The sequence below is a fragment of the Tursiops truncatus genome, chromosome 20 (genome assembly GCF_011762595.2).
Source record: "Tursiops truncatus isolate mTurTru1 chromosome 20, mTurTru1.mat.Y, whole genome shotgun sequence".
Classification (NCBI taxonomy): Eukaryota; Metazoa; Chordata; class Mammalia; order Artiodactyla; family Delphinidae; genus Tursiops; species Tursiops truncatus.
This window is the reverse complement of record NC_047053.1, coordinates 44385847-44397810: the sequence shown is the minus strand read 5'-3', so window position 1 is coordinate 44397810 and position 11964 is coordinate 44385847. Positions and strand designations below refer to the sequence as shown.

The following is an 11964-nucleotide window of genomic DNA, read 5'->3' as shown; positions in this document are numbered from 1 at the left end:
GAAGCCCAGGGGCCTAGAGCCCGTGCTCTGCAACAAGAGAAGCCACTGCAATGAGAAGCCCACGCACCACAACGAAGAGTAGCCCCCGCTCACCACAACTAGAGAAAGCCCGTGCCCAGCAACAAAGACCCAATGCAGCCAAAAATAAATATATAAATAAATTTAAAAAAAGAACCAAACGGAAACTTCTAGACATGAAAAAAGTGTAACTATTGAAACGAAAACTCAGTAGATCCTCTTCCTCTTCCTTTTCTTCTTCCCCTCCTAAACAATTCATGCAAAAGCCATGGGGGTGGGGCTCAACATCTGCTCAGTGGGTAGATACAGGCGGAAGCCACAGAAATTCAGAGTTGGGCGAGGAGGGAGTTGTGAGGATAAGTACACTTGACACTTAACTGCCCATGGCAGTTATTATTTTTGTCGTTATTATAGTTGTTACAAAGGAAATGTTGAGAGATGGCAGAGCAACCACCAGTCACATCCTCTGGGCCCCACCTCTGATTCCAGCTGCATCTGAGGCCTCACCCACTTTGTGCTGACAGCTTTCTTGCTTTAACTATACAATACATATGACTCCTTTTCTGCCCTGGGGCTTTCCAGTGCCCTGGGTGAGACGCCAATGGAAGTGCACTTGGAATGCCCACATGCACAGCCTAGAAGTGGGAGATGCATCTCCTCCTGGGGCAGCCCTTAGTGGGGGATGGAAGCTGATGGGTAAATGCTTCTCACTATCAGTCCTCAAGTGGACAATTCTGAGAGACATTTTTTCACTCTGCAGATGGTTCCAGTGGGGTCAAGCGCCAGTTGCCCACAGCAATGCCCAGCTCAACCTTATACCTTGTTCTGGCTTTTCCTCCAGTCCCTCACGCCTGTTCCCTAGTGTCCCTTCTGTTCCACACAAGGCCTTTTCTCAGGCTCTGCTTTCCAGGCTAGCTCAGGATAAGACTATCAGAAGGCCCTAGAAAGCAGCCCTGGGAAACGGAATTCCTCCCAGGATGAATGGCAATAAGGACTCTGTTGCCGGTGGTAAGGGGAGTGGAGATAATCCTTACATGCCATAGCTTCACAATTTCTAAGACTTTCCCCTGCAGTGGGGAAGGGAGCAGAGGTAGATAATGAAGCACTAGGTTATGCAATAGTTCTAGCACTTGAAAGGCATGAGGCAATAGTAATTATATGGATTGTGGAGTTGGTTGGCTTCTACTAACTGCTTTAGAAGCTTTGCAAGAGAAAATGAGAGGCTGTCAATTCAGGGCATGCTGTGAAACCCAGGGGCATTCTGGACTTCAAGACCTCAAAAGGTCTTCATAGGGGACTTCCCTGGTGGTCCAGTGGGTAAGACTCCACACTCCCAATGCAGGGGGCCTGGGTTCGATCCCTGGTTGGGGAACTAGATCCTGCATGCATGCCACAATGAAGAAGCAACTAAGACCCAGTGCAGCCTGCATACATACATACATAAAAAAATAAGGTCTTAATAGGATCAAATCCAGTTACTGGTATGCTCATTAATTTGCTAGCCCCTCCCCACCCCTTTCCTTCTCTATTTCACTCTCCCTGGGCCCTCATATAAACAACCTGCACCAAGTCCTTGCCTCAGGCTCTGCTTCATGATTGAGACATGAAGAAGCAACGGTGGGCAAGTCACTAAGTTTATAACCTCAAAGACTTAATGATTTCTAAGGGGAACAGCCGATTAGTATGACTCAAGCTAAGCATGATCAATCATACTATGAATAGCTAGTCATTGTTTTAGTTCTTACTTTGTGCCAAGCCCTGTTCCAAACCTTTTACATCCATTACCTGAGTTAATTCTCACAGCAGCTCCATGATGTAGGTATTATTTCTCTCTCTCCCCCTCCTCCCCCCGACCCTCTCAAATGAGGAAACTGAAGCCCAGGGAGTTTATGTAACTTACCCAGAGTCACACAGTTAGCACAGGACTGAACCTGGATTCAGCTCACTCTGACTCCACAGCCCCCACACTCTTAGCCTCTGTGATATACCGATTTCTTCCAAATAACAATATCAACAGAGAAAGGGGGGAAATTATGTTCATGAATGCTGCTTTAGGCAACAAAATCCTCAAATTCATCTGGACCTGTGTGCACAATATCCCTTCCCACCCTGAAGATGCATTCCCACAGCCAGTGCTGCTGCTGTTCTTTGCTGGGATTTAAGTCCCAGTTCAACCACGTACCAAGCTAGGGATGACCCTGAGAAATTATCCCATTTAAGCCTAAATTTCCTTACCTGTAAAAGCAAGTTAATAATACTGGCCTTGTAGGTGTTCCACAGATTTAGTGTCTAATAGCTATGATTTTGCTAGTCAAAGGTCCATTGTTGGGAACAGAGAAAAAGAGCAGAGCAGAACAATTTTGGTCAAGTTATTTTGTTTGTCTGGAACCCAAGAAATGCCTCTTGGCTTTACTGGACTTAACTTATAACTCCTAGGATAAGAGATTCAAACCAGAAATAATTTTGTCCCCTGAAGTGGGCTGAATGTTGGCTCCCCAAAAAGACAAGTCCTAACTCCTGGAACCTGTGAATATCACCTTATTTGGAAAAAGTGTCTTTGCAGATGTAATTAATAAGTTAAGGATCTCAAGATGAGGTCAACCTGGATTGACCTAAATCTGCTGACCAGTGTCTTTATAAGAGAAAGGCAGAGGGAGAGAAGGCCACGTGAAGATGAGGCAGAGATTGGAGAGGTGCTGCCACAAGCCACGAAACACCAGGAGCCACCAGAAACTGGAAGCAGCAAGTGAGACTTCTGCCCCAGAGCCTTTGGAGGGAGCGCAGCCCTGCTGGCACCTTGACTTTGGATTTCTGACCTCTGGAACCGTAAGAAAATACATTTCTGTTGTTTTAAGCCACCAGTTTGTGGTAATTTGTTACAGCAGTCCTGGGAAACTAATCTACTTCTCTCTTCTCCCCCAAGTCAACTCTGCGCTGTTCTCTTGACAGAGAGCTGATGGGAAATGCAGCATATAAAGGCATGCCTTTGACATGACCTAAATCTTGATGACTGAGAAAGTCCATGGAAATCAATATAAATAATTTTGCAGGCTTCCAGAAGCTGAGAGCAAATTTTAATGGCAATGGATAATAAATGTGTACTTGTTGAGTAATCTTGCCTTCCTCCAATGGTGACTGCAGGTGCCATTTTCTTCAGACACCTTTTCAAGGTCACCAGTTTTTGTTTTAGAATTTAGACATGGCTTTTGCTCTGTGTGTCTGCTTCTGAACCTTTAATGGGCATAGGGATGGGTAGATGATCGTTGTAGCGCTTCCAGGATGCACTTATGAAGAGCATAGTGGTTGAACAATTATTCTTCATTAAATGGTGTGGTCATGGGGGAAATGGTCCATGCCTAAAAATAGCAAAAGCATTTAAAAACTGTCACTAGTCAGGATCCTATCTGACAAACCTGTTGTCTGATGACAGGATTGGATGTACCTGAAAGGGCCAAAGGATAGTGTTTAAACATGAAAAACAGTGATTCACTTTAGGTAACCAGGTGAAACCTTTTTAAGTGTCAATCAGGTTTGCTTTTTCGTTATGGAAATCAGCTTTATAAAAAGCATCTTACCCTGAGATGTAGTTTCTATCTTTAAATCTCAGAAGATGAGTTCAGAATAGACATATCCAGTTTTACAATCATTACAGGTTTCTATAATATAAAAGAGAAAATAATTCAGTAAACTTAGGATATATATCCATAGAAGCTCTTAAAAAATTCTATTTTAATAGCTGGGTGGCCTGACAGAACCAAGTATTAACTGTATTTTTTTTTCCTGGACTATATTAAATGATGTATTCTTGAAAAGTTTTTAGAAGTGCACCTGCATCCTTCTCTCTGGATTTTTTATATGATATTCTCCCCTCCACATCCTTCTCTCCTCCCCATCTACCCATCTCCTGATGAAATTTGTTAGGAGCCATGGTACTGATTGCTATTGGTTTCCTGGGGTATGCATGTTGCCCCCATTCATCCCATCCTTGGGTTCCTAAAGCCTAGGAGTATGGTGACCTCACAGAGACTACTCTCCCATTTCGATAGCATCCCTTATCCCAAACTGTGGCTCACCCTGATCTCTCGGTGCCACCTCCTGGAACATGGGGGTGGCATAATGTATCTCCTGAGAGTATTCAGTCCCTGGGTAAAAGACAAGAAACAGAGTTATTGGGCCTATAATCCAAATCTCTGATCACTTGAGGGCAGTGGCTTGCCAGCTACCCTCACAATGTCATGTCACCTCTGGACTTTGCAGAGAGTACTTACCATCTCAGGCTTTGGAAACACATTGCCTTGGTTCTAAGCCTGGCACAGATTTCTCATCTGTACAGTGGGAATGATATAAATTGGGAGTTAGTGGCGTTTGTACCAGACAGGGCAGGTAAATTGCTTAGCACTGTGCCTGGCACATGACCGGCCCTCAGTCAGCGTTGGCTGGGATTGTTCTCATTGTTGGCCAAGGTCCTGGGTCTGTTTACTATAAAGCAGCAAATGATGCCAGCCTTAAGAGGTGATCATCAAAGAGATTGGAACACAGTGTGGATCATTCTGAACTGATAGGAAAAAATCTCCAAGATACGTTGTTAAGTGAAAAAATCAAGGTGTAGAATGACATATCTATGACATGCTACCATTGCTACCATTTATTTAGATGCTAACATACACATGAAATATCTGTGGAAGGATTTTAAAATTGGTTAATGCCTCTGGAAAGTGGGATAGGGTGTCGGGATGGGAGGGAGACACTATACTCTGCTTCTGCAATTTTTTACACGTGTCTGTACGACCTTAAAAATTTTTTAAAGACAAAAACCCCAAACCAACCAGAATCACCAACAAAGTTCTCTTACCTGCTTGATTTTTACAGATATTTGTATATATTCCATCTTCCACGGGTGTATTTCCATAGACTCTGGGTGCATTATCTTTCATAGCTTTTCCTATATAAATTGGTGCAGAATCATTAAATTAAACTACTTTAGCCACAGGAGGGGAATTCCCCAGAGTTCTGAAATAATGACCTGCTCCAATGGCCTAAACTGTTGTCTATTAAAGGAAAACCATAGACTCAGCAAGGAGTCCATAGCATCTGCTTCTCTAAGGCAGGAACCCTTCTGATTTATTTTCTTGGGTCTGCAAATAACATCCTTTGCCTATCAGATTATGCTTGAGATGGCCAGAGACACCTTTTCTTTCCTTCGCTGAAAAGAATAGGCTGTAAAAAGCTTTGTAATATCTGTGATAGTAAATTACCCAGCTGACTTCCATTTAGTCCTGGCCAGTACTCAAGAATATTAATTCCACTTTTGTAAGACCCTGCGCATTTTGTAGGAAAAGGAGACATGTTTTTTAAAAGTATGAGATGCAATAAATTTAAGAGGATTGAAATCATATCAAGCATCCTTTCTGATCACAACAGTATGAGACTAGAAATCACCTACAATAAAAACACTGCAAAAAACACAAACACATGGAGGATAAACAATATGCTCCTAACCAACCAATGAGTCACTGAAGACATTAAAGAGGAAATTAAAAACATACCTGGAGACAAATGAAAATGGAAGCACAACCATCCAAAATCTAAGGGACCCAGCAAAAGCAGTTCTAAGAGAGAAGTTTATTGCAATACAATCCTAGCTCAGGAAACAAGAAAAATCATAAATAAACAACCTAACTTTACACCTAAAGGAAATAGAAAAAGAAGAAAAGTTAGTAGAAGGAAAGAAATAATAAAGATCAGAGTAGGAATAAGTGAAATAGAGACTAAAAGAAAACAATAGAAAAGATTGATGAAACTAAGAACTGGTTCTATGAAAAGCCAAACAAAATTGATACACCTTTAGCTAGGTTCATCAAGAAAATAGAGAGCTCAAATAAATAAAATCAGAAATGAAAGAAGTTAAAACTGACACCACAGAAATACAAAGGGCTGTAAGAGATTACTACAAACAATTATACACCAATAAAATAGAAAACCTAGAAGAAATGGATAAATTCCTAAAATGTACAATCTCCTAAGACTCAATCAGGAAGAAATAGAAAATATGAAGAGACCAATTACCATTCAATATGAAATTGAATCAGTAATCAAAAAACTCCCAACAAACAAAAGTCCCAGATCAGATGGCTTCGCAGGTGAATTCTACAAAATGTTGAAGAGGAAGGAACACTTTCAAACTCATTCTATGAGGCCAGTATCACCCTGATATCAAAACCAGACAAAGACACCAGAGAAAAAGAAAATTACAGGCCAGGGCTTCCCTGGTGGCGCAGTGGTTGAGAGTCTGCCTACCGATGCAGGGGACGCGGGTTCGTGCCCCGGTCCGGGAAGATCCCACATGCTGTGGAGTGGCTAGGCCCGTGAGCCATGGCCGCTGAGCCTGCGCGTCTGGAGGCTGTGCTCCACAACGGGAGAGGCCACAACAGTGAGAGGCCCACGTACCACACACACACAAAAAAATTACAGGCCAATATAACTGATGAACATAGATGCAAAAAGCTTCAACAAAATATTAGCAAACCAAATTCAACAATATATTGAAAGGATCATACACCATGATCAAGTGAGATTTATCCCAGAGATAGAAGGATGTTTCCATATCTGCAAATCAATGTGATACACCACATTAACAAATTGCATAACAATTATATGATCATCTCAATAGATGCAGAAAAAGATTTGGACAAAATTCAACATCAATTTACGGTAAAAACTGTCAACGTGGGTATAGAGGTAACATACCTCAACATAATAAAGACCATATATAACAAGCCCATGGCTAACATTATACTCAGTAATGAAAAGCTGAAAGCATTTCCTCTAAGATCAGGAACAAGACAAGGATGCTCACTCTTGCCACTTTTATTGAAAATAGTATTGGTAGTCCTAGCCATAGCAATCAGACAAGAAGAAGAAAAAAAGGAATCCAAATTGGAAAGAAAAAGTAAAACTGTCACTGTTTGCAGATGACATACTATATATAGAAAATCCTAAAGATGCCACCAAAGAATTAGAACTATTAGAACAAATAAATGAATTCAGTAAAGTTGCAGGATACAAAATTAATATACAGAAATCAGTTGCATTTCTATACACCAAAAATGAACTATCTGAAAGAGAAATTAAGAAAACAATCCTATTTGTAATTGCACCAAAAAGAATAAAATACCTAGGAATAAATCTAACCAAGGAGGTAAAAGACCTGTACTTGGAAAACACTGATGAAAGAAATTGAACACAACACAAACAAATGGAAAGATATACCATGCTCACAGATTGGAAGAATTAATATTGTAAATGACTGTACTCCCCAAGGCAATCTACAGGTTCAGTGCAATCCTTGTCAAATTAGCAATGGGATTTTTCACAGAATTAGGACAAATAATTCTAACATTTGCATGGAAACACAAAAGACCTCAAATAGCCAAAACAACCCTGAGAAAGAACAAAGCTGGAGGTATCATGCTCTCTAATTTCAAACTGTACTACAGAGGTACAATAATCAAAGCAGTATGGGACTGGCACAGAAAACAGACACATAGATCAATGAAACAGACTAGAGTGCCCAGAAATGAACCCATGCTCATATGGTCAATTAATTTACAACAAAGGAGGTAAGAATATACAATTGGGAACAACAACACAGTAAATGGCATCGGGAAAACTGGACAGCCACATGCAAAAGAATCAACTGGCCTACTTTCTCACACCATCTACAAAAATAAACTCAAAATGGATTAAAGACCTAAATGTAAGATCCGAAACCATAAAACACCCAGAAGAAAACATAGGTAGTATGCTCTTTGACATTGCTCTTAGCAATATTTTTTTGGCTCTGTCTCCTCAGGCAAGGGAAGCAAAAGCAAAAATAAACAAATGGGACTACATCAAACTTGCACAGTGAAGGAGATTATCAACAAAACAGAAAAGCAGCCTACTGAATGGGAGAAGATAGTTGCAAATGATATGTCTGATAAGGGGTTAATATCCAAAATGTACAAAGAATTCATGCAACTCAACATCAAAAAACCAAACCCAATTTAAAAACAGTCAGGGAGTTCCCTGGTGGTCCAGTGGGTAAGACTGTGCTCCCAATGCAGGGGGCCTGGGTTCGATCCCTGCCGGGGAACTAGATCCTGCATGCATGGCGCAACTAAGAGTTCGCATGCCACAACTAAGAGCCCGCATGCTGCAACTAAAAGATCCCACATGCCGCAACTAAGACCTGGTGTGGCCAAAAACAAACAAGTAAATAAATATTTTTTTTAATTACCCCATTAAAAAAAGTAAAAAGTAAAAACAGGCAGAGGAACTGTATAGACATTTTCCAAAGAGGACATACAGATGGCCAACAGGCACATGAAAAGATGCTCAACATCACTAAATCATCAGGGAAATGCAAATGAAAACCACAATGAGATATCACCTCACACCGGTCAGAATAGCTACCATCAAAAAGATAACTAACAAGTGTTGGCAAGGATGCGGAGTAAAGGAAACCCTCATGCACTGTTGGTGGGAATGTAAATTGCTGCAGCCAATATGGAAAACAGTATGGAGGTTTCTCAAAAAATTAAAAATATGATCCAGCAATTCCACTTCTGGATATTTTTCTGAAGAAAACAAAACACTAATTTTAAAAGATACATGCACCCCTGTGTTCACTACAGCCTTATTTACAACAAACAGCCAAGCTATGGAAGCAATCTAAGTGTCTGTTGATAGATGAATGGATAAAGAAGATGTGGTATGTGGTACACACACAATGGAATATTACTCAGCCATAATGAAGAATGAAATCTTGCCACTTGTGACAACATAAATGCACCTAGAGGGTATTATGCTAAGTGAAATGAGTCAGACAGAGAAAGACAAATACTGTATGATTTCACTTATATGTGGAATCTGGAAAACAAAACAAATGAACAAACATAACAAAAAACAGACACATAGATACAGAGAACAAACAGGTGGTTGCCACAGGGGTGGGGGGTGAATGAAATAAGTGAGAGAGATTAAGAAGTATAAACTTCAAGTTACAAAATAAATGTCAGGGACTTCCCTGGTGGTGCAGTGGTTAAGACTCTGTGCTCCCAATTCAGGGGGCCCGGGTTTGATCCCTGGTCAGGGAACTAGATCCCACATGCATGCCGCAACTACAAGTTTGCATGCCACAACTAACGAGCCCACGTGCCACAACTAACGAGCCCAGGTACCAGAACTAAGGAGTCCGCCTGCTGCAACTAAGACCCAGTGCAACCAAAATAAATAACTAAATAAATATATACAAAATAAATGAGTCACAGGGATGAAATGTACAGCATGGGAAATATAGTCAATAATATTGTAATAGCTTTGTAACGAGACTTATCATGGTGGTCATTTTGTAATGTATAGAAATTCGAAGCACTCTGTTGTGCACCTGAAACTAACATAGTGTTGTAGGTTAATTATACTTCAATTTTAAAATGCTTTACATTACAAAAAAAAAATTTTTTTTAATGTATGAGATGTATACATTTTGACATCTGTTTTCAAGTTTCCTGTCAACTGGGTCCTGGATTTCCGTGAATTAGGACTTTAGAGATGGAAGAAGGCCAAGAGCCTAACATGTATCACTTAGTTCTCTCCCCAGGTCTGACAGTAGTATCTCCCACGGCCCCATTTTACAGGTCAGAACGCTGAGGCTCAGGCAGGTGAAGGAGCCCACTCAATGCCCCGAAGCTCACTGGCAGGTGTCGGTCCTGAGACACAAACTGTCTTTTGTGTAAATCTCAATATTTCTCCGTAGTAGCGTGCCAAATGAAAAGGCCACTTTGAAATCTTAACTAGAGGTCATAAGGCGTGAATTATGAAACGTAGTAAATGAGGTTTAATGCAGCACTTAAGGTGGGGCAGAGAGAATGAGGCTCTTTTTGTCTTCATGTACTGAGCTTCCTCCGAGTGGCAGACCCAGTGAGGACACTGAAAACTACAAAGCAAAGCTCTGGCAGTCTGAACCCACTACGTCATTTGCAGGCTTTGTGCAAAATGAAAATGCAGGGCCTCTTGTTTAAAAATTATTGAGATTTGTACACCCAAGTTCAAAACAGCACTACTCACAATAGCCAAAAGGTGGAAGAAATCCAAGAGTTCATTGATGGGTGAACGGGTAAACAAAGTGTGTGTGTGTGTGTGTGTGTATGTACACATATGTGCATGTGTGTGTGTATATATATGTGTGTGTATATATATATGTGTGTGTGTGTGTGTGTATATATATATAATGGAATATTATTCAGCTTTTAAAATGAAGGAAAAAAATTTTGGGGGCCCCACCACATGGCTTGTGGGATCTTAGTTCCCTGACCACAGATCAAACCCGTGCTCCCTGAAGTGGAAGCGTGGAGTTTTAACCCCTGAACCTCCAGGGAAGTCCTGAAATGAAGGAAATTCTGACACGTATACAACAGCGATGAACCTTGAGGACATTGTGTTAAATGAAATAAGCCAGTTACAAAAGGACAAATACTGTATGATTCCACCTATATGCGATTTCTAAAGTAGTCAAATTCATAGACAGAAAGTAGAATGGTGTTTGCCAGGGGCTGGGAGGAGAGAGAAATAACCCATACTGTTGAATGGGTACAGAGCTTCAGTTTTTGCAAGATGAAAAAGTGGATGGCTGGTGTTGGTTGCACAGGAATGTGAATGTACTTAATGCCACTGAATATATACTTAACAGTGGCCAACAGGGTAAATTTTATTGTTATGCATATTTTACCACAATTAAAAAATAATATTAAAAATTTTTTTTATTGTATTACGAATTTCAAGACAGTGACAGCGGAGCATTAAACTGTCTCCTTAGCACGGGGCCCTGTGTGACTGCACAGGTCACACACCCACAAGCAGTCTAAATAGGGAAGTCTTTACCAGAGAAAAGAGAACTGTGCTATGTGTGAACCGTTCAGGAAGTCGTTCATTACCTTCTCCTTTTGCATCTTTTCCTTCTCTTCTCATTTTCTTTACATCCCATTTCTGATTCCCCTTTCCCTTCCTCCTTGCCCTCACCCTGCTGTCTGTATCCAAAACCCAGGGAAAACAATGGCAAAGCTCCTAAGGAACTTACTTGCTTTGTACTTTGGTAGCGTCCAAAATGCCAGAATTAGGATTATTACTATTAGCACCAGAAGCAGAAACCCCAGAAGCAGTAGCTGCAGGCAGAAAGGACAGCTCTCTCCTCCTGGAAGAAGACAGCATTCACTGGTCACTGCACAGCCTTCTTTTCCAATGATATTGAATTGTGAAATGTTCTGGAAAGGGTGATCACGACTGTCTCCCAGGTTAACCAATGTACCCTGAACCCTGAATCCCTGCCCTGCAACTTGAGAGTTAACTTGTTAGTGAGGTTCTTAAGGTTCATACCAAGTCCATCTTCCACAAGGGGTCATACACAAGGAAGAAAAAGCAGCACAGCATTTAACAGACAGATGTTGGCTACGTTGTTAGGGTTATAAGCCTGAGAACAGCCTGGCCATTTATTGGGCAAAGGCTTTAGTCATGTCGGCATGATTTATGTCACCTAAATACCTGCCACTTATTGAGTGTTAATTATATGCAGTCATTGTGTTAAGCACTTTACATGCATTACCTTATTTTTCTCATTGGTATTACTCCCATTTTACAATCAAGTAGAGTAAGACTCAGAGAGGTTAAGTGACTTTCCTAAAGTCACACAGCTAGTGAATTGAAGGCTGTGATTTGTAGGCGAAAGCCTGACTCTGGAGCCTGACTCCAACAGGTTGCCTCACTTGTTAGAACTTACTGAACACCCAGGTGTGGGCTCTGATCTTCTGAGGATGAGGCCACATGAGGTGTTCAATGCCCAATTGTGCCGCTACCTTTGCTAACCTAATTTTTGTTCTATCCTCCTACCTCGACCAATGTCCCTTCATAAGG

The 11964-nt window shown here is 41.1% G+C and overlaps 2 protein-coding genes across 4 annotated transcripts in view; one reads left to right on the top strand and one right to left on the bottom strand.

Moving 5' to 3' along the window:
- Positions 1-11964, bottom strand: part of MILR1 (mast cell immunoglobulin like receptor 1) — a 28359-nt gene that overhangs the window by 4654 nt on the left and 11741 nt on the right. Inside the window, exons 4-8 of one of the 3 annotated variants that reach the window (XM_019944407.3) lie at positions 11135-11248; positions 4871-4960; positions 4092-4160; positions 3594-3674; positions 3076-3374 (exon numbers count right to left, since the gene is read on the bottom strand). In XM_019944407.3, coding sequence (XP_019799966.1) covers positions 3622-3674; positions 4092-4160; positions 4871-4960; positions 11135-11248 — 326 coding nt within the window. In that variant the 3' untranslated portion in view covers positions 3076-3374; positions 3594-3621. Of the gene's footprint in view, positions 1-3075; positions 3375-3593; positions 3675-4091; positions 4161-4870; positions 4961-11134; positions 11249-11964 lie in introns of those variants that run through there. The other 2 variants (XM_019944406.3, XM_073797445.1) reach the window with 2 other exon arrangements.
- The window catches only part of POLG2 (DNA polymerase gamma 2, accessory subunit), a 42254-nt gene that overhangs the window by 22264 nt on the left and 8026 nt on the right, over positions 1-11964 (top strand). The window lies entirely within an intron of this gene.